This window comes from Lissotriton helveticus, chromosome 1_1, assembly GCF_964261635.1.
Source record: "Lissotriton helveticus chromosome 1_1, aLisHel1.1, whole genome shotgun sequence".
NCBI lineage: Eukaryota > Metazoa > Chordata > Amphibia > Caudata > Salamandridae > Lissotriton > Lissotriton helveticus.
The window spans coordinates 1,035,767,143-1,035,787,730 of NC_136057.1; the positions used below are offsets into that span (position 1 = coordinate 1,035,767,143).

The following is a 20,588-nucleotide window of genomic DNA, read 5'->3' on the forward strand; positions in this document are numbered from 1 at the left end:
CAGTCGGAACCGGAGCCGTGCCGCTGGCTTTGGCGTGCTTGGACGGTGTCGCAGCAGCGCTTGACCCGTGCCGACCACCCTTTTTAGAGGATCCCTCCTCTGGCACCGATTTCGACCCTGTGGAATCGACCGATTTCTTCGACTTCTGTGGACCGGAGGCCGACGGAGTCGATGAAGTAGCCGGTGCGGTAGCTTTTATTGGTACGGCAGCCATTTTAGGAACGCTCGAGTCTATAAGTTTCGGTTTCGTTTTCGGGTCGGCCATTTTAGGTGTTGTTGACACCGTAGGTTTCGGTTTCGGTTTCGAAACGGGCTGCGCAGCAAGTGTGTCCGTGGCCGGGCCTGAAGGCGGGGCCGTGGCTTGCGGTACGGGGTCTTGGGTAAGGCCAAGAGGCGATCCCGTGACCCGATCGTGATCTTCGTAACCTTCGGGGCATAGCTCGTCCCCTGAGCTATCTTCCGCGGCCCCATAAATCTCTTCGACGTCCCCTACCTCGTCGACGTATTCAAGGCCTTGACCCACGACTCCGTCGTCGTCTACCGGATCCGCCTCGACCTCCGTCTCAGGCGGGGAGATTTGGAGATGATGACTCTGGTCCTCCTCTTCTTGGTCGCCGAAGATATTTTCTGGATCCGGGGCCGCTTGTTTGGCCTCCAGGCGCACCGCGCGCCGAAGCTTGAGAGTCTTTTTAGACCTGAATTGAGCACAGGCCTTGCACTTTCCGTCGTCATGGTCAGGTGAAAGGCATTTGTTACAGACGGGGTGCAAATCTATATGTGGGTATTTGGACCCACAGAGCGGACAGTACTTAAACGGACTCCGCTCCATGCTGGAAAGTCGCAGTCGTGTCGCGCTGAGAAGGCCTCGATGTCCGAAGAGTGACAAAACTCCGCTGAATCCGACTCAAAGAGACGGAAGAACTCGAGACCGTGCGCAAACAATACCGACGCTATGAAAACAAGGCCTTTTGGACTTAAAAAGTTAGTTTTTCTCAGTTCCGACAGAGAGAGGTCGAGACCGCATCCAAAACCAAATGGCGGAAAAAAACAATCTGGGGATGGAGCCGATGCCCATGCGCACTGTAGTCCAGGGGAGGAGCCACCTATCTCAGGATACTTCGAAGACTCTTCCAGGACAACAATGTGCGATCATCCGGACCCAACACTAGGCGGCGATCTAATGCTAAGATATGAATTTAGCAGCCCACATGCCTCGAACAGATTGGTTACCTGCCCAGCAGACTGAAATAAACACACCATGGGTCTGATTAGAAGGATGTGTTGAGTACTGAGTGAAATACATGTGATATACAACTGCATGAATTATCATCTTTGAATTAGGCCTGGGCCGAGTTGTAGGAGTTCTGCTATGCAAAACTCTGCGTAGTGACACAAAAACTTTGCCAAGCTACACGGAGTTCCGCGAGCGGCAGAGTGCATTACCTTGCAACATTCGCACTGATTTTTAGTGCCGGGTGTTTGTCCCATGCTGTAAAATCAGAGTGCACGGCATCACATGAAGCCAAAGAGGGCTCTGCTTCTTTCTGCTGCTCGAGTAGAAGTTCTACTCGAATGGCAGCTTCCTCAACGCGAACAGAAGGTTTCTCATTGCGAGCGGTAGCGACCATCCGCGACTGAAGCTGTAGAGCATTGGATTTTCCTCGCTCGCGCTCGCCAACTTTTTATTGGCAAGTGTGAGTGAGTAAAAAACTCAGCTCTGCTATGCAGAGCAGAGTTTTGTGGAACTCAGTGAGCTACGCGGTGCTAGAAAAACTAAGCGTAGAGAGCGGGGTTCCCCGCTCAGGCCTACTTTGAAAGAAGAAAAATGAAATAAATGTATCGTACCACCACATGGAAGGGGCTGTTGGGAATGAGCTCTCCTCCGAAGCGAATGGTGATGATATACTTCCCGGGCTCTGGTGCCGTGTAGTAAATATCAAAGGTCCCGTCCTGGTTCTCCACCACATCCACATCGAGCTCGCCTCCATCCGGTGTCGACACCTTGCAGGTCACTTTGCCCTTCCCTGCAGCTTTGGCATCCACGGTGATCACCGTCTCTTCTCCAATCTGAATGGTGGGACCCAAGCAGGTGCCTGTTTGAAGGACAAAGGTAGTGTTACAGTTGACGTGTTAGATCAGTCATACTCTCTTAATCTTCATCTTAGTGGATCCTGTGAAAATATTTAGAGTGATGGAAGGACAGACAACTTCATTGTCACTCTTTTAAAGCTTCTTACATACAAACTCGTCCACAGTCTCCATCGGTCAGTGCATGGTTAGCACCAACTAGTAAACCAACTCCAACAATAAATTCTGGAACAACAAATCCCATATGATACATGATACCAGAATATCGAGTTTAAATATCACATATATTGCCAACACAAATATTGTGCAGGTAAGTATGCAGCTAAGTGCAGTATTATTATACTGAACTCCGCATATGTACCATAACTATATAAATGTGGCCCAACAACATGCGTTAATTAGAGCAACACTGCATATTTACTACTACAGAGCAAAGGTCAAATTTCAGTTCACTACCCAGGTAGAAAGAAAATAACTTGAGAAAAAGATTACTATTGTCTCCCAGATTGCGTGTTACGATTTATTACCAATTTATTACCATTGTTGTATGTGCAATACTTCTGCTCTTGTGAGTCATTGCCCCTTACCACGCTCAACAACTATAATAAAATGCACATGTGTAAATGTATACATATATGTATGTGTGTGTATATATATATATGTATATTTGTATGTGTGTATATATATATATATATATGCAGTGTGTAAGTATATATGTATACATGCATATAAATATATATAATGTGTGTTTATATAATGTTTTTCAAGGTACATGGGTATCGAATTAATAATTCTAAATCTCCATGATAATCTGGCTCTCAGTATTTTCTACATATTTCTTGAAGCAGAGATACTTATTTAGACAATATTCGGGCAAATACATCTTAGATTGTCAATGTCATAATATGCTCTACCCTGAGCTCACCTCTTGCTTCTCCAACTGAGTGTTTTTAACTCTGAAAAACTGTGAAACATGTGTAGAAGGACTCGGCTACTAAACTAGTTATAAGTGTGTAAGTGAAGATGCGAGTAGAGTAGATGGGTTGGAGGGAGAGAGTGAGTGGGTAACTAAGCTAATGAGAAAGCATGCCTGTGTGTGTTCTGAAAGTGGAAGTGTCGGGTATCAAGTGTGCACTATGTGGCATTCCACCTATATTTGGGATTATACAAAATCAAGAAATCACAAAAAACTAAAATATCTGGTTCTTGCTGCTGTTGAATCCCTTAATGTAAAAAAGTGAGGAACATACCTAATCCATGACCTCCAATGGACACTGGAAAGAGAAGGAGAAAAAAGAAGAAATTACAACACTAAAAACAAATAAAGATTAGGAACATACTTAAGAAGTCAGTAGTTAAGTTGGCAAGTGGCTGTACCACTGGGGATTTTTTCCTTTAGATGACACAGTAGAAGTATTTTGGGTAAAAACTTACAATGCCAACCATTCAAAGACAGACCAGACAGTATTTTTTACACTGGGGGTCTGTCTGTAGAGGCAAACCATGGAAGTGAGATGTTGTCTTTGGAAAATGATAAATCCAAAGTCTGGCTTGCTTTGAGGACACACATCACCCTTTGTGTTTAAGGTTGAGAGTACCCAGCGATGTGTAGAGGGGCGTCAATATTTCCTGGTAGGTATTGTTATAGAACACACTTGCACCACCGATGCCTAGTGCAATTATGAAGCAACATACCAAATGTGTGAATTTAGTAGCACTTGGAACTCAAACAAGAGAGACCAGCACAGGTTTATACTCAAATCTAAACCAGAGTGGAAGTAAAGGGAAAGCACTGCCACCATGAAGGACCCCTACCCACCTGTCACTAAGCACTTGCTGGCATCCCCCGAGGGCAGCGCATGGATCCGGAAAGGTGAAAAGGGGATTTCGTCCCCACCATACTTGATAGTTATAGTGTAACGGCCAGTCATGTCGGGTACATAGGACACAGTGTATGTTCCATCTCCATTATCTCGAATGTTGGCCTTCTTTGGTTTGCCTTCAGGATCCTGGAAAAATTTAGATAATGAATAATGTATAGGTCATAAAGACTTTTGTTCATTTCTACAAAGATGGCACTCATGAAGGCTTCAGCCCTAATTTTAAATATGTGTATCAATATAACGAAGGGTAACAGCGCAGAATTGATGACAGAAATAAATAAAAAGAAACAAGAGAAGGATCAGGAATCGAAGCACAGGAGGGGAGGGAGGAGTAAAGATGTGAGGCAGTCAAAGGACATGGTGTGAACCTGCTTCTTGATTTGAGGGTTATATGTGGCACTTTGAATAAAAAGTTGAATAGAGGGTTCTGGCATGAAACTGCAGCGCTTAGGAGGTTTTGAGAGGAAAGAAGATGGCTTTGGTGAGTTACCTCTGGGAAACTCTGAAGGGTGGAGAAGAGTCAAGGCATTTCAAGAGGACTGTGGAGAGTATGAGAGAAGTAGGAAGCGTGATTGTGTCATGATATTTGTGTTTAAATACATATGGAGGGAGAGCAAATGAAGATGATGTGAGACTGGCTCTTGTTGTGGTAGAGTTTAAGTATTTGGAGTGCAGTAGGGTTGTCCCCCAATTTTCCTGATGTGGATGTTATATGTAAGGTTAAAAGAGAGACATGTAAAGTAACATAAAAGCCGCAAACTAGCACAGTTGTGGAGGTGATGTACATACAAGGATCTGCACTGTAAGGAGCCCCTCGCCAGCATCACGGGCATCGATAGTGAACTCCACGGGCAGGCTGGCAGGGATGCCTGAGGCATTGAGTCCAGGCCCGCTGGCACGCACTTTGCTGGCATCATGTGTAGGTAGCACTTTGATTTTGAAGGGACTGCAATAGAAGAATCCAACACAATACTAAGCCACTAAATATACCAAGTAAAGAAGAGGAGAGACAGTATATTCAATTGCAGAGCTTAGAACTTCAGCAGCGACATTGGCCAATCACCCTTTTTTACAGAAATGGCCATTCAAGCAACATCCAGTCCATTGGATTCTTGAGACCCTACTGCCAGCACCTCCACTCCTAGCATTTCTAGGATTCGGCTTCCCAGCGTTCTGAACTACTCCCTGCATATCAGCCCTCGACCTCTGTGAGCATTTGCACTTCTGGTCTGTCATCTAATTTGAAGCCTAACCTAACCCAGAGCACCCCCAATCCCAGATCTCCAGGCCAAATACTTCCTGCTTCTGCAGTCTCAGATGACTCCTGTTTTCCAGCAATTGCAAGAATTTCCAGATTTGCACTCCCACAACATTTGGAAACCTAAGTCTATTGGAGTACTTCCAGTCCTGCATATCCCAAAATACCCAATGTAAGGCTCTACGAGTAATTCCTGCTCGAGAACCTGGCATATCCCGGAATACTTGATTTAAGGTTTTATAGGCTCTGGAGCTGATTTAGAGTTTGACGAACAGGGTCCTCTGTCACAATGCTGAAGGAATATCCTCTCTGCCAAACTCACAGTCAAATGTATGTCGACCACAAAGCCTACTCCAGCTCCAGAGCTGAAATACCCTCCGATGACTCAACAGAACATGGGCCGTTGGAGGTTTGTCATCCTACCGCTCGCCCAATTTAGAGTGGCCAATCGAATGGCTTTTTTTTCTGCTTTCTGCCACCTCCAGGTAGAACTTGCAGGGAGGGACAGTAAAAAAAATAAATGACCTCCACACCATGGGCGAAAACGTCCATGTTGTAGTGATCGATAGTTTTTCATTTTTCATGAAAAAAACTCCCGCTTTGACAATATTCTTATCCATGTACTGATAGTTGTAAAAGAAGAATTTGTATTCACCTTTTCATCTTCACAATAACTACTATGTAAAAATGAGTAAACAGGGTAAAAGGACACAGAAGAAAAGAGACCTTTCTAGAGAGAGAAGTCTTACCTGCGAGGGACTTCCTGCTCGGCGTACTTCACCGACACCGTGTATGGGCCATCGGTGGCTGGGGTGTAGTTCACAGTGTGGGTGCCATCGCCCTTGTCCCGAACATCAACTGGTTCTGCAACTCCTGTCCGAGAGAAAAATACATGACTCAGATATCCTGCCCTTGGAAGGGGTCATTTACAATAAGGGAGTAGCTAGAATAATCAAATACCTTCAACATCCAATACCAGGTCACACCCTTAAAGCACAGCGATTGAGCCAACCTTGGCAGGGGCTTTTGTGCAAAAGGGGGCTTATCCCCCAATATTTTTTAAATTGTGAAAAATGATAATTGTTAGGAAAATTAGCGGTGTGCGCATTGTTCCAGTGTCATCGATGAAAGCTTGACATTATTTAAATAAAAAACACTAATTTAATGACAGGCTTTTGAATTCTCTCTTTCGTATTCCACCCCGTCTGCACCCCAGAAATTTTGAGGAGGATGAATGTCACTTGGAAAATTGTAATCACATAGAGCCAGTAATTACCCTATAAGGCAGACTTTGCAGTGGTATAATGACCTTTCCCATTCTCTAATGCTCACAATTCCATAAGATATTATAAAGCTATGATGGCTCAGTCAGACCACAATTTTGGATACAGACACTGCATGCACGGCTTTTCATTTTTCTGGGGTCGATAATTTGTGTCCCACTCCAACGCGTTGGCTAATAGCATATCTGACATTTAAAGTGATATAAAGCTGCAGCAACAAGTGATATATAAAAGTGCACATTGTTAGTCTGTGCGCGGGCAGGCTGGAGCAGAGAGAACAATGGTGCTTGTAATTGGTAATAATAACGTGTTATTGGATTGATCTAAATTATCAATCGTTCGCAATGAGGGCCCGGATGTCAGAGCTGTAGCACCTGGTGATGCGGGTAAAGCATGCAAGGACCAGGGAGTAAGGTTATTTATTAATCGCAAGCAGAGGTGGGTGAACTGCATTTAAATGCAAGGCATAGAGGGGTACCAAATATCCAAAATCTCACCTACTGACACACTGAACAAGTCAATAAGACATCACTGATGCCCCAATATTTGCCACCTCATGCAGGATACCAGCTCTACACTATGACGTATCACACTGGGTATCATTGCTGCACCAAAGTATGTGTAGTCCCTCCAATTCTGCCAAAGCAATATCTTTGCTTTTTGACGACCACACAGGACGCATCTCTATATCTGTAAAGATAATGAGGGCATCCTGCTGTACTACTACTCACTACTACTAGTGCTGTGTCTACTCCTAGATCAGCTAATTCCAAACAGTGTCTGTGATATTTACTTTTGCCGCTAGATGGCGGTGTTGCACTAGATTCTTTCTACTACATTTTCCTCCGATGCTAGGTTTCACTGAGCACCAGAATGTCTTTGCTGGTGGGATAGCTAGGGATAAATTGTCTCTCACTCTTTTATTCTCCCAAATAAAACTGTTGGTAAAGTCTATCCTCTCTAGGTTTCTGTGTTGACCTGTGTTGTTCAATCTTCGTGTCCAATTTCTGGTCACTCATGCTGTATTTGGAAGGGGTTTGTCTGCGCTTTTGGATTTTCACTACAGTAAGCTATTCCGGAAGATTGGAGTTTCTTTCCTGTGAATTGCAGCATCCCAGCTTGTTGTTTTGTGCACTGTGTGTCTTCCAGCTTACTGTCCAGTGGTTCCTTTGAATCCATTCTAATGTCCTGTGAACTCGCTCCTACTGCTTGAGGACTACTATCTTAGGATTCTTCGGGGTGGGGGTGGGGGGGTGCTTCAGACAGAATTTAGGGTTGTGAGGGAGCATTCTAAGGACTGCCTAGATCGTTTGGCTACTTGGTCTTTCAGCATTTTGTAGTGCATGTGGGATCAATTTTATTGTTAGGGCACCAGAATTCAAAGATAGGTTTCTAGATATCTAATGACAGGGGAAAACCTCCTCCTGCTCCATGCTCCCACCCATGGTTTGTGCAGTTTATAGGCTCCCAGAAGTGAAGGTGCAGAGTTTCTATGTACTGTTGTGTTGCTCCCACAAAGTAAAATTTGACAGATGACGCTGTCAAACAGTTTTAACAGTATTCTTACTCGTAAGTTGAAGTTTGCTGGTCACTTAATGATGGCATGGGAGGCACACAGAGCTAACCTTGAAGTATTTTGCTGCCATTTTAAAAACGACCTAGTGTGCTTATTTTGAGCTCTAGGTAAGTTTACTCTGTGTTGTAGTGAACTATTGCCCCGTTAAGTAAGAGTTTAAACGTCTGTGTGTTGTTCTTCAACCTTTTTCCTGGAACATCATCATTTTGGTCGTCTTTTATGTTTACCTCAAGAGCCCAGGATTTTTAGTAGCTCTCCAAGAGATCAATATATTCTGGAGCCCTTTCAATGGTTGTTGTTAAATGAGTGGGTCACCAGCATGCAAAATACATTTTGGGGCAGATGTATCATTATTTCCCGTAGAAAGCCATTTTTCTGCGCTGCATGAACGGGCAGGAACGAGCTGCATTTAACATAATACGTCCTTTCCCTGCACTGCCGCGGTAGGTACAATGTGCTGCATAGCGCCAACGCTGGCACAATTGCGCCTTGATGAAAGGGTGCCTGCATTGCAGATAGGATTATTTATGTGCGGCAATGGCACACCTTCCTGAAGGGTAACAGTTAGCGCTTGAACAAAACGCTGAAAAGAAAAGAAGCTCAGCCCAGGATCCTGCTACTGATTCTTAGTTTATTTGCCAACCCTGTCGCTATAATATAAATGATGTATGTATCGTGATTGGTAGTCTCTATCCGTCGTTCAGACACGGAGGCACAAGTTCATGTAATTCTCAAGTCTACCGCCAAGTGGCAATATTTCACCAGTTTTTCTCTGCTACGTTTCCCCCCTCCCTCCCCCATAAAAAAAGTTAGCAAAATGTATGTGAATTGGCCCCCAGAGTTTGCACAGAAATACCAGTATAACGTTTCTTCTGAAAAGTATATTTACAAATGGTTCATTTTGATCTCATCTTTTTTTTTTTTTTTTTTACTTTCAGGCCATTCTGAAGCAGAATGACCAAAGACGCTAGAGTGTTAAATACACGTTAATATATAGTTACCTGAGGGCCCCAGCACCCGCACGTCCAGAGGGGCCACTCCAGCTTTGCTGCAGTCCACAGTGAAGGTTTGAGGGATGTGGGCCCTGACGCCCGCCCCCAGCCCCGGGCCGGAGCACTTCACCTTACTGGGGTCCACCACCTCCTTCACGGGGACTCGGAACGGGCTTCCTGCCGGAGAGGAGAAAACATGGCATCAAAAGACTTTCACCTCTGAGCAGAGGCCACTTTTTCAGGTGAAGCCGGGTGCAGTGTCAGTCGAGTGTCAGCACAACGCCTGTGATGTCTGTTGTGACTGCTAGGCCTCCTTTCAAAGGCAACGACTAACTCTGACCCAGCCCAACCTCTCTTTCCAACTCAAGGGCCTGCAGCCCTGGCATATGACCACCTTTCCCAAACCTTGCTGGCATTCAGCTTTCCACAAACAGCAAAGGTCCATTGTCTCCCGCCAACCCCAGGAGACCCGCACTTGTCCTAAGATGGCCCCGCCTATTCCGACTGCAGGTTTTCTAGGTCTGACGCTTGTGAGAGCAGATACATTTATCCATGTAAGGGCTAGATGTAGGCGCCTCCCCCTGCCTCCTTTCATGCCAGGTCTGAGTCTGGGCTGAACTATATCGAGGGCTATTCTTAGCCGAGGCCGGCTGATGTGTCCAGGCTTTAAAAAGACCAGGGCTTAAGTGGCAGCCGATGGAAGGCCGGAGTTTGCCACATTAAAAAAATACACCAAGGGGTGGGGTGTAAAACAGCCCGGCGACAAGCATGTTCGGGAAAAACCTGCCACATGGTGTAGGGCACACTGAGAGCAAGGCGCGGCAGAAGGCAGCAGACAGCACTAAGGAAGGCACGGGTGAAGGACAGCATGTGGAGTGCATGGTCCACCGCCCAGAGGCACAGAGAGGAAAGGACCAAACCTCGAGCCCGGGCGGCGGCTCAGCATCCTGTGATTCTGGGCAAATCATGTAATCTTCCAGTGCCTAGTGCAGCTGGTGCTCATGTAAAGCGCTCCAATACATACCTTCGGGTGGAGTTTGTGTTATATAAAATTGCAATTTTAAAAAAATGAATCGGATTATAGGCCTGTTAGTCCATCCTTATGACAGCCATGTCGCCAATTGTATCCTTACATGGCTACTGGCCCCTTTACTTCGAGTACTAATTTCTCCCCGTGCCTTCTCCTCCCCTCCCACAGTCCGTGCCTTCTGGCACCCCCAGCACACCCGTTGTTCGCACCCCCTGCCCCCGCCTGCCCACCTGTTTGCAATGCAATAGGTCATGCGTAAATGAAAGTCCTATTGCATTGCAAATGCTTGTTTTACCTTGCAGTGACTGCTTGGCAGCTGGTCCTCTGTAAATTAGATGGACACTTGCCCATCAGGGTGGGGGATGTGAATCTCCTGCCACCTGACGACCGGCAGTCCACCCGCAAAGGGCTAAATCTGAGCTGTAGTTTGTCTTGTTACATAGTGAGAATAGTGACATAGTATAGTTCAGTGCTGAGTGCAGTATAATGACACTGTTGTGATACAATAAGTTAAAATAATACAGTTCACATGGTTGAAAGAAGCACACTGTCCAAAAATATGACGATTTGGTCCAGTTGAGAGAATCCGGGCAGTTATTTAGGGCTGACCTGTAGATATTTTGGAAAGTTTGAATATGGATTAATGACTAGTGTCTATAAAAGATGTTGGGCACTGGTACCTGGAATGGGCCGGCCTCCGAAAGTGATGTTTACATCGTAGTCTCCGAGGGTGAATGGAATGTATTCCACAGAGCAGCTGCCATCTTTGTTATCCTTGCAGGACATCTTGGCCTCGGAGGGTCCCTCGATGGCCAGGCCAAGTCCACCCGTGCCAGCTCCTCTGGAAAACATAAAAACCACACAAGGTAAGTGAACGCTGCCACACACACCATCTTGGTAGGAATGGAGATGCCAAGGATTAAGGTCCATACATATACATGGACGATGTTTGAAACCAGCACCTCTTATCTCCTTGCTCTGTTCTTGCTCATGTTAACCTCTGCCTGGCATTGCTTGTCATTCCTTTGCTCCATGAATTCTGCTCATATCACTGACAGGTTGTTGCCGCTTCCTATCTGCATCTTCAGAAGGACTAAAAAGTCCAGGTTTGAAGCTGCGTTAACCTGTGCATGCAAACTCCATCCACTGCAAAGCAAGTCTTCACTCAATGCATACAGGCTATTGTTGTCCACTGGGAACGTGCTGGCCTCCCAATTGGTCAATACACCTTTGACAGTTTTACTGAGGTTTATATGTTGTACTTCACTTTTACCCTGTGTGGCGTGTCAGCTCACAGTATACTACTAAAAGGAGATTTATGTTCATTTTAGCTACTGAGACTAATACCTATGAGCCCTTTGAGCACCACTGTATTATATTTTTTGTGTGTCTGTTAAATTTTAAAACCAGCAGCATGGTTTGCATCCCTGTCACAAGACATCGACCAGGATCAAAGTTCTAGATCATGTCTGCTCTGAATGAGATTACGAGGAATGAATTCGATTTAAAAAGTAAAACAATAAAATATTGCATCATTTTCTAGTTCAAAATTGATTTTTGGAGAAGTTGTTTTATTTCTCGTATTTTTTACTTACTATAACATTTTTCTTACCTCTCTTTCCCTACTCATTCCCTGCCCTCCTTCCCTTTCATTCTAGTTTCTCTAAGGACAGCTGAGCTTTCTGGCAGCTTAAATCTGTTAACTTGTCTGTACTCTCTCAACCTCAGCCAGCTTATGAAACAATTTAGATTTTTTTCCCGCCACTACGAAACTATATTCTCTGGGTTGTAAAAGCAAATTCTAATTCTGCCTTTATATCTTATTGTTTATGTCTTTTTATTTCGACTTTTTCCTTTTATAGCTTGAAATTGAGCACCTGTCTCGCATTAAAAGTATTTATAGCAGGAGCGTCGCGCTTTTTCTTGGACTGGCAGGATTGCTTTCTGGCTTGGAGTGAGCAAGTGGTTTCTCTCCTCACTTTCCCCTCTGGGTCTTTTCCCTTGCACTGAAGTGTCACTTAAAGTTTGCCACTCATCTCGTTGGCTCGTTATGGCCACCTTTCAGTTTCCTAGATTACTTCTTTGGGATCGACCGTCTGTCCCTCTACATAAAGCCCCACATTTTGCTATTGCCAAAAGACGCGCAGCGAATATAGCAGACATAGGCTCGCTTGCAGCCTCGGATTGGTAACGCGGGTACTCGGGCAATGCCCGAGGGGCCGGTGTCCGAGTTTTGCTGTGGGCTGCTTTTTTGAGCAGTCTGGGGCCTTTTTTGAGCAGTCTGTGGCCGATTTTGGGCGGTGTCTCTATTTTCGGAATACAGCCAGCGGCCCAGTAGGTGGCTGAGTGGCCTTTCGGCAGGCAGATGGGCGCTCACTACCACCCCCATCCCCCCACCAACACACCTCCGGTCCCCCACCCCCGGTTTAGCAACAGGCAGAGTTGTCACTCCCTTTGTCTCGCTGGCCGGCCCATTAATGTGTGCAGATACTAAGCGGGGCAAGGGGCCTGAGTAGAGGTGGCCTCACTTGTTTTCAGGTGTGTTTCACCAGTGTAAACGAATGCGTGCATTTTTTTAAGCCCCGCCCGCCTTCATTTTAATGCAATTACGCTGAAGCAGTGATTTGAAGAAAGGCATTATGCAAATGGGGCCGGGTTTTTTTTGTGTGCCCGGGCCGATTTTCAATCCCAATCCCTGCTCGCTTGACCTCCGCCCTGTTGGCTCCTTAAAGCAATAACAGTAAAACCCAAGCACCTGTGTTGGTGACAGGCCCTGCTTTGAACCAAAGATTCTGAACCATTACCAGGAGGCATCTCTCTATACTATAGGATGGCTCTGTCCACATTGAATCTTGGCTTTATGATGGGCAGTCAGTTTTCTACCAACCCTCAGGCCAGCGCAGAGACCAGCTCCAGTCTTGGAAGCTGTTGTTCTATTCCAGGCTTGTTAGATGAGGACCTGCACTCGGGTGTTGTGGGCGTCTGCCATGGTTTGTATTTTAGTGCTCGTACGCAGACTTGTGATTGGTTGCAGCATTTCAAGGAGGCTGCCCTCCATCTGCTGTCTATCACTACCTACATGAGACTACTGAAACCCCTGGGCTGGCAGACACACAGCGGCCCCCTCTTGGTGCCTATGCACTAAGTCTAAAGCACTCTGTGTCACCCAGAAAGCATACCACATTAAAAGGCCATCTTTTTTATTTAACTCATCTCCCCTCACTACATCCCTGCACAGTTGGATTCTAGCAACACAGGATGCTGAGCATCCTTGGCTTCTCTAAATCTGAGAAAGGGTCAGAACATGCTCCGTTCTGGCTGCCTCCCTGTGGAACCGAGAGCCTCAAAGGATTATGACTGATGTAGAGAAAAGCATCCTGCAGATAGCTACTTGATTTGTGTGTTTGTTGGCGAAATTAAAGAGCGCCTCGAAAACACTGGCGGTGAGAGCAAAAATAAAAAATAAACAGCTAACACATTTTTGTTTGCAACAGCATCTATGCAATGCATAGTACAGAATGTATTTGCAAACGGTAATCGCTGTGACCAATCTGCAGCTTTAAAGCATATATAGGTTGACATGCCACAGCATTCCGGGACTCAATTGTATATAAAGAGTAGGGTACCAAAATATTGACCCCTTAAAATCTTTAAATGTTAAAATAATATTATAGAAAAAAATGTTGATGACCAAAATATCAAAAACGCACAAAGAAGTAGGAAGAAGTAGCTTTACTATACTTATATATTTACCTTCTATATGTATATGTGTGGGTGTATGTGTTCAAGGTACGTTGATGTGGGGTTAAGAAAACTGAATCTACACATACTGATATATACTTACCATGTTTGATATTTTGGTTGTCGACATTTTTGCTATAATGTTATGGCAGCACAATATTAAAAGATCAAAATTCTGACATACGATCATGTGAGGAATATTCACAAAATTAGATAAATTACATGAGGTTTTATGATGTCAGCAAAGCTTCTTCCTCCTAAAGGTAGAAATGTGGAAAATGTGTTACCGAAGCTGAACTCGCACCTAATAGTAGGACTAGATGCACAGATGCACACCCCTTGTTCACGGAGTGACGAGGCACCCAGACAGCGGGCTGAGGGTACTGGGGTCAAAGGGGGAGGGGTGGTCCCTTGTACTTCCTTGCTTTCGATGAAGCTGGCAGCATCGCTACTGTCAGCAAAAGTTGGAAGTGGCCCAGCGATGATCAATGCCACACAGGAGAAGGCCCGGTGATGATCAATGCCACACAGGAGAAGGTCCGGCGATGATCAATGCCACACAGAAGAAGGCCCAGCAATGATCAATGCCACACAAAAGAAGGCCCAGCAATGACCAATAGCAGTACAAAAGGGGGTGGTGATGGACGGAGCATCTGAATCAATCAAACACTCACACCCAGTCAAAAGATCTGGGTTTAATCCATCACCGTTCTTTAGCCCACTCAGCCACCCCAATTCAGACATGGCTATATGCAAATCAGTCTGACCCTGCGCCTCATGGGAACAGTCCAGAGCGTACTGCCAAACAATGTCTTCCCTGGACCGGAAACAAGCTTCTGAGGACCGGTTTCTGGCATTCCAGCCGTCTTCAGCAATGTCCAATGCCACACAGAAGAAGGCCCAGCAATGACCAATGCCACACTGGTGAAGGCCCAGCGATGATCAATGCCACACAGAAGAAGGCCCAGAAATGATCAATGCCACACAAAAGAAGGCCCAGCAATGACCAATGCCACACAGAAGAAGGCCCAGCGATGATCAATGCCGCACAGGAGAAGGCCCGGTGATGATCAATGCCACACAGGAGAAGGCCTGGCGATGATCAAACCCACACAGAAGAAGGCCCAGAAATGATCAATGCCAAACACAAGAAGGCCCAGCAATGACCAATGCCACACAGAAGAAGGCCCAGCGATGATCAATGCCGCACAGGAGAAGGCCCGGTGATGATCAATGCCACACAGGAGAAGGCCTGGCGATGATCAAACCGACACAGAAGAAGGCCCAGCAATGATCAATGCCACACAGAAGAAGGCCCAGAAATGATCAATGCCACACAGAAGAAGGCCCAGCGATGATCAATGCCACACAAAAGAAGGCCCATCAATGACCAATGCCACACAGAAGAAGGCCCGGTGATGATCAATGCCACACAGGAGAAGGCCTAGCAGTTATCAATGCACACAGGAGAAGGCCGAGCGATGATCAATGCCACACAGAAGAAGGCCCAGCGATGATCAATGCCACACAGAAGAAGGCCCAGCGATGATCAATGCCGCACAGGAGAAGGCCCGGTGATGATCAATGCCACACAGGAGAAGGCCCGGTGATGATCAATGCCACACAGGAGAAGGCCTGGCGATGATCAAACCCACACAGAAGAAGGCCCAGCAATGATCAATGCCACACAGAAGAAGGCCCAGAAATGATCAATGCCACACAGAAGAAGGCCCAGCGATGATCAATGCCACACAAAAGAAGGCCCATCAATGACCAATGCCACACAGAAGAAGGCCCGGTGATGATCAATGCCACACAGGAGAAGGCCTAGCAATTATCAATGCACACAGGAGAAGGCCCAGCAATGACCAATGCCACACTGGTGAAGGCCCAGCGATGATCAATGCCACTCAGGAGAAGGCCTAGCAATGATCAATGCACACAGGAGAAGGCCAAGCGATGATCAATGCCACACTGGTGAAGGCCCAGCGATGATCAATGCCACTCAGGAGAAGGCCTAGCAATGATCAATGCCACACAGGAGAAGGCCCAGCGATGATCAATGCCACACAGGAGAAGGCCCAGCGATGATCAATGCCGCACAGGAGAAGGCCCGGTGATGATCAATGCCACACAGGAGAAGGCCTGGCGATGATCAAACCCACACAGAAGAAGGCCCAGAAATGATCAATGCCAAACACAAGAAGGCCCAGCAATGACCAATGCCACACAGAAGAAGGCCCAGCGATGATCAATGCCGCACAGGAGAAGGCCCGGTGATGATCAATGCCACACAGGAGAAGGCCTGGCGATGATCAAACCCACACAGAAGAAGGCCCAGCAATGATCAATGCCACACAGAAGAAGGCCCAGAAATGATCAATGCCACACAGAAGAAGGCCCAGCGATGATCAATGCCACACAAAAGAAGGCCCATCAATGACCAATGCCACACAGAAGAAGGCCCGGTGATGATCAATGCCACACAGGAGAAGGCCTAGCAATTATCAATGCACACAGGAGAAGGCCGAGCGATGATCAATGCCACACAGAAGAAGGCCCAGCGATGATCAATGCCACACAAAAGAAGGCCCATCAATGACCAATGCCACACAGAAGAAGGCCCGGTGATGATCAATGCCACACAGGAGAAGGCCTAGCAATTATCAATGCACACAGGAGAAGGCCAAGCGATGATCAATGCCACACTGGTGAAGGCCCAGCGATGATCAATGCCACTCAGGAGAAGGCCTAGCAATGATCAATGCCACACAGGAGAAGGCCCAGCGATGATCAATGCCACACAGGAGAAGGCCCAGCGATGATCAATGCCACACAGGAGAAGGCCCAGAAATGATCAATGCCACACAGGAGAAGGCCCAGCGATGATCAATGCCACACAGAAGAAGGCCCAGAAATGATCAATGCCACACAGAAGAAGGCCCAGAAATGATCAATGCCACACAGGAGAAGGCCCAGCGATGATCAATGCCACACAGGAGAAGGCCCTTGTGAGATCTATGGCATTCGAGTCAGGATTGTGTCACCCAATGAGAGCAACTCTTTCCTTCGAGGAGGTAGTGCATCTACACTGCACATGCACTTTGGTCAGATTACAGAGATGGTTTAGCTGCAGATGAACGCCAGTTCAATGTGATGGCGGCGGGGAGGTGGAATGGGAATTAATACATTATTAGTGAGAATATTTTTGACAAAAGAGTTCTCGGATTCATGAGCTGAAGTAAAGTTATTGTGGAACTTAATCATTGCAGTAATGCAATGGGTATTCTAAAAAAGCATTGATAAGCAATCAATTCATTGAACAGGAGAAAGGGTTCCATAGGGCGTCCTCACTTTGAAGATTACGTGAACACACTCTTATGGATACATCACTCTGGTCACATTAATACATGAATGCTCATGAGTAGGTAGTGAGGAAATCAAAAACATCTCTAAGTGATATACAAAGCATATTAGCTTATATATACTATAGACATGACAGAATGCCCTTCATTGACTGTTCTGCCTAAAAAGATAATTGTGAAACAAACCAATATTTGTAATTGGCTGTAATCTGTCCAAATGTAACCAATAAAAGGACTGTGTATAATTTGAAATTCATAATCACCTGATAGCATACTATTGTTACCGACTTCTAAAGTAAAATAATGTCTGCATATCTCTGAAAGCATTTTATTCCAAAATCTTAAAAGAAATAAACAAATATAACACTGTAAACAATATACACCAAGGTATTCAATTTAATAGGGGATATTTCAAATCAGACAGTCAGTGACTTCAATGTTTAAAAAAAAGTCACTAACCAGGGCATTATAAAAGGATCAAAGTCTGAGGAAACGATGATTGACTGTCCTTTGGCCGAAATACTGCTACAGAGCGAAAGTGCTGCTGAGCAAATGAAGTGCAGGATATCACGAACGAAGAGACACTTAGATAACTTATTTTTCAATTTTTTGATCATTTCATGTTCAAGTGAATTTATTTCTAATGGAAGCAGAAACAGACATACAACTCTTTAGCTCTGATTGTGAGTTGGGGTTTAATTTCTAATCCCAGAAATAACCTGCCTAAATTAATCAGAGGACAGGCCTGGGTAAAATGCACAAACATGTGGAATTTGGTGTGTTAAATACTGATCCTATGTGTTGTGCCTCTTTTTCAAATGCAAAACTGAGAATAGAAGGAATTAGCCATCCTCGCTATGTACCTTAGCCTGTGATAATGATATCTGCCTCACCATTTTACACTATACTCAGAATCGTGGCTTTAGCCTCACGATTGGCAATTATATTTTCCCAAAACTTGAGTTCTGTTGGACTTTTGAAGAAGGAAGCGGGTTCGTTACAGAGCATGGATTAAAGCATGACTTTTTCCTAGTGAATAAATGATTAGACCATCTCAAGAGCTATTGTTTTTGTCACTTTATCTTTTACAAATCACAGTGCAGTACCCACCTGGTTTCTACTGTGAAGTGGTTTGACTTGTTCACCAGGCCTCCTTCCAGTCCTGGGCCATAGGCTCGGACGCGGGTGGGGTCACATCCCTCTGTGACAGCCACACGGAATGGGCTCTTGGGGACAGCAACATCATCATACATGACCTCCACCAAATGCATACCTGCAACCCAGAAAACATCCTGTCACAAGGAGAAGGAACTAAGCAGGGAAGCAAGATTTCCATTAAAAAAACCTTTATGCTCAGAGCAGTTCAGTGAAGAAGTAGAGCAGGTTCACGACTCTGCCCAATGCACTCCAACGAGCTCTGTTAGCAGCCCCCTCATTGTGTGCAGTACATGCCAATGATGGAGGTGCAGGCATAGGTCACTTGCTATGTTCAATGCTTTTAACTGGAGTCTCTTACTGTGTCCAACATATGTCAGTAGATGAGAAAGAACCCTAAACAAGCCTCCTTTGCTTCAGCGGGGAGCTGCAGCAGGCACTCACTGGCCAATGCCGATGGGGAGTTGTGGCCGAGCCCTCATTACTCGAAGATATTTCACCAGCGAGTGCAGAATCCATCCTTGCACCAAAGTTACTGTATGCACAATATTTTTAAGTGTTAATTGCTAGTGAAAGGTGGGAAAGGTGGTCTTCACTGGTTGTATGTCACAATATCAAGATCACTATTATTGCGCAAAATTATTGAAACCACACTATCAACTAAAAGCATATTGTTAAGGTAAGTACATACAGGGACGTGTAGATACACTTTTCTTAACTTTACATCTTCTTACTTTGATGATATATTGAGTCAATACTGTGGGACAATATTTTTGTAGGTTGATATTTGACCACCTTATTGTGACCTCCCATCCTCTTCACCTACAGTCAGACCGTGACACACTCATTCTTTTTAACCTACGCGATGCATACATTGCTAAAATGAACTATTCCTGAGTGAGATTCACCTCTCAATTAGTCGTCTGAGGACCCTTGGGAGACTGCTTGGGGGGGGGGGGGGTGCTTGGAAGACACATACTGAGGAGCGGAGTGCCGCTCCCATGAACCCAGGGCGTGCCACCCACTTCGAAGAGACCATTACTGCTGGCTGGGTAGCTAATTCTGGGTACCCCTTACTCAAAGTGTGAAGAATTGACAAATCCCTTCTGTGGTGAGAAGGAGTGAAGGGGGCTGTGTTTATTTATGCACTTTGGGGCAGATTTATGTTAACTGGCACATCCCCAGGGATGCGCCAGTTAATGTGCGCCACAGTGCGCCACAGCTCCGCCACCCATGGTGCGCCGCATTTACAATGCGGCGCACCATGGGGCAAAAGGTGGCGCATTGCTGGAGTTGCGTCGCAAGCGCAACGCAGCTCCAGCAAGGCTCGGGGTGCCCCATCTTCACAATGCTGCGTCAAGACCTACGCCTGCTTCAAGCAGGTGCAGGGTTTTGACGCAGCATTGGCCTGAAAGTGCCTGAGTGAAATCTTATAGATTTCACTCAGCCACTTTCAGGAGGCGTTCCTGCGCAGGAACGCCCCCCCCCTGCGCAGGAACGCCTCCTTATGGCGCAGGGCTTTACAACGTGACGCATCTCCTAGATGCGTCACGTTGTAAATAGGGTGCATTGTTTGCGCCACCGTTGCGTCAAATAAAGTGATGCAATTGCGGCGCAAAGAGGCGCAAGGGCCTCATAAATCTGCCCCTTTGTATCAAACATATAGGGTGGAAGAATACGTTATAGCCCTGTACATCCCATCGGTGCACACAATAGGGGCATGTATGGAAGCAGTAGACAGAGACACCGTTAGGCCAGCTCCTGCATGGTGAAGGACATTGAATCTGAATCCACACCCTGTCATACGCAGAGAAGGAGTCGTTGTCAAGCGTGGAGGGAGGGCTTCGGGGGGTGTCCGTGATCAGGATTAATTGTGGGTAGCAGCTGGGGATCTGACATTAGAGAAACCTTTGTGAGAGCTCCTCGTATCCTGTTCCGACCCCTAAAATAACAGCCCTGGCAGTGGAACTGCATTCTCCAACCTTGAGGGAGTGCAGCATGCCCTTGGCTACTGCGCGGTCATGGTCAGGCTGGACGAGCTCCTTCCAGAAGGGTCCAGAAGACCTTTTCAACCAGGTTCTATGAGTCCAAGACTTTGGGTTGTGCCTCTAGCTCTCTTACAGCCCAATCCAAAAAGACCTGCTTTAGAATGCTTATTCCCATAGCCTTCCTCCCACATTTGGTGGAGCAGGAAGTGACAGCGTAAGTGGTGCTTCA

General features: G+C 46.0%; 1 protein-coding gene and 1 long non-coding RNA gene across 5 annotated transcripts in view; one reads left to right on the forward strand and one right to left on the reverse strand.

Moving 5' to 3' along the window:
• The window catches only part of LOC144820216 (uncharacterized), a 159,430-nt gene that overhangs the window by 104,826 nt on the left and 34,016 nt on the right, over nucleotides 1-20,588 (forward strand). The window lies entirely within an intron of this gene.
• FLNC (filamin C) overlaps nucleotides 1-20,588 on the reverse strand; it is a 201,131-nt gene that overhangs the window by 44,370 nt on the left and 136,173 nt on the right. For all 4 annotated transcript variants that reach the window (XM_078677798.1, XM_078677808.1, XM_078677804.1 and 1 more), the window contains 8 exons: nucleotides 18,327-18,489; nucleotides 10,791-10,951; nucleotides 9,090-9,257; nucleotides 5,979-6,102; nucleotides 4,761-4,917; nucleotides 3,908-4,097; nucleotides 3,339-3,362; nucleotides 1,846-2,093 (listed from right to left, as the gene is read on the reverse strand). In XM_078677798.1, the coding sequence (XP_078533924.1) occupies nucleotides 1,846-2,093; nucleotides 3,339-3,362; nucleotides 3,908-4,097; nucleotides 4,761-4,917; nucleotides 5,979-6,102; nucleotides 9,090-9,257; nucleotides 10,791-10,951; nucleotides 18,327-18,489 (1,235 nt within the window). The remainder of the gene's footprint in view (nucleotides 1-1,845; nucleotides 2,094-3,338; nucleotides 3,363-3,907; nucleotides 4,098-4,760; nucleotides 4,918-5,978; nucleotides 6,103-9,089; nucleotides 9,258-10,790; nucleotides 10,952-18,326; nucleotides 18,490-20,588) is intronic.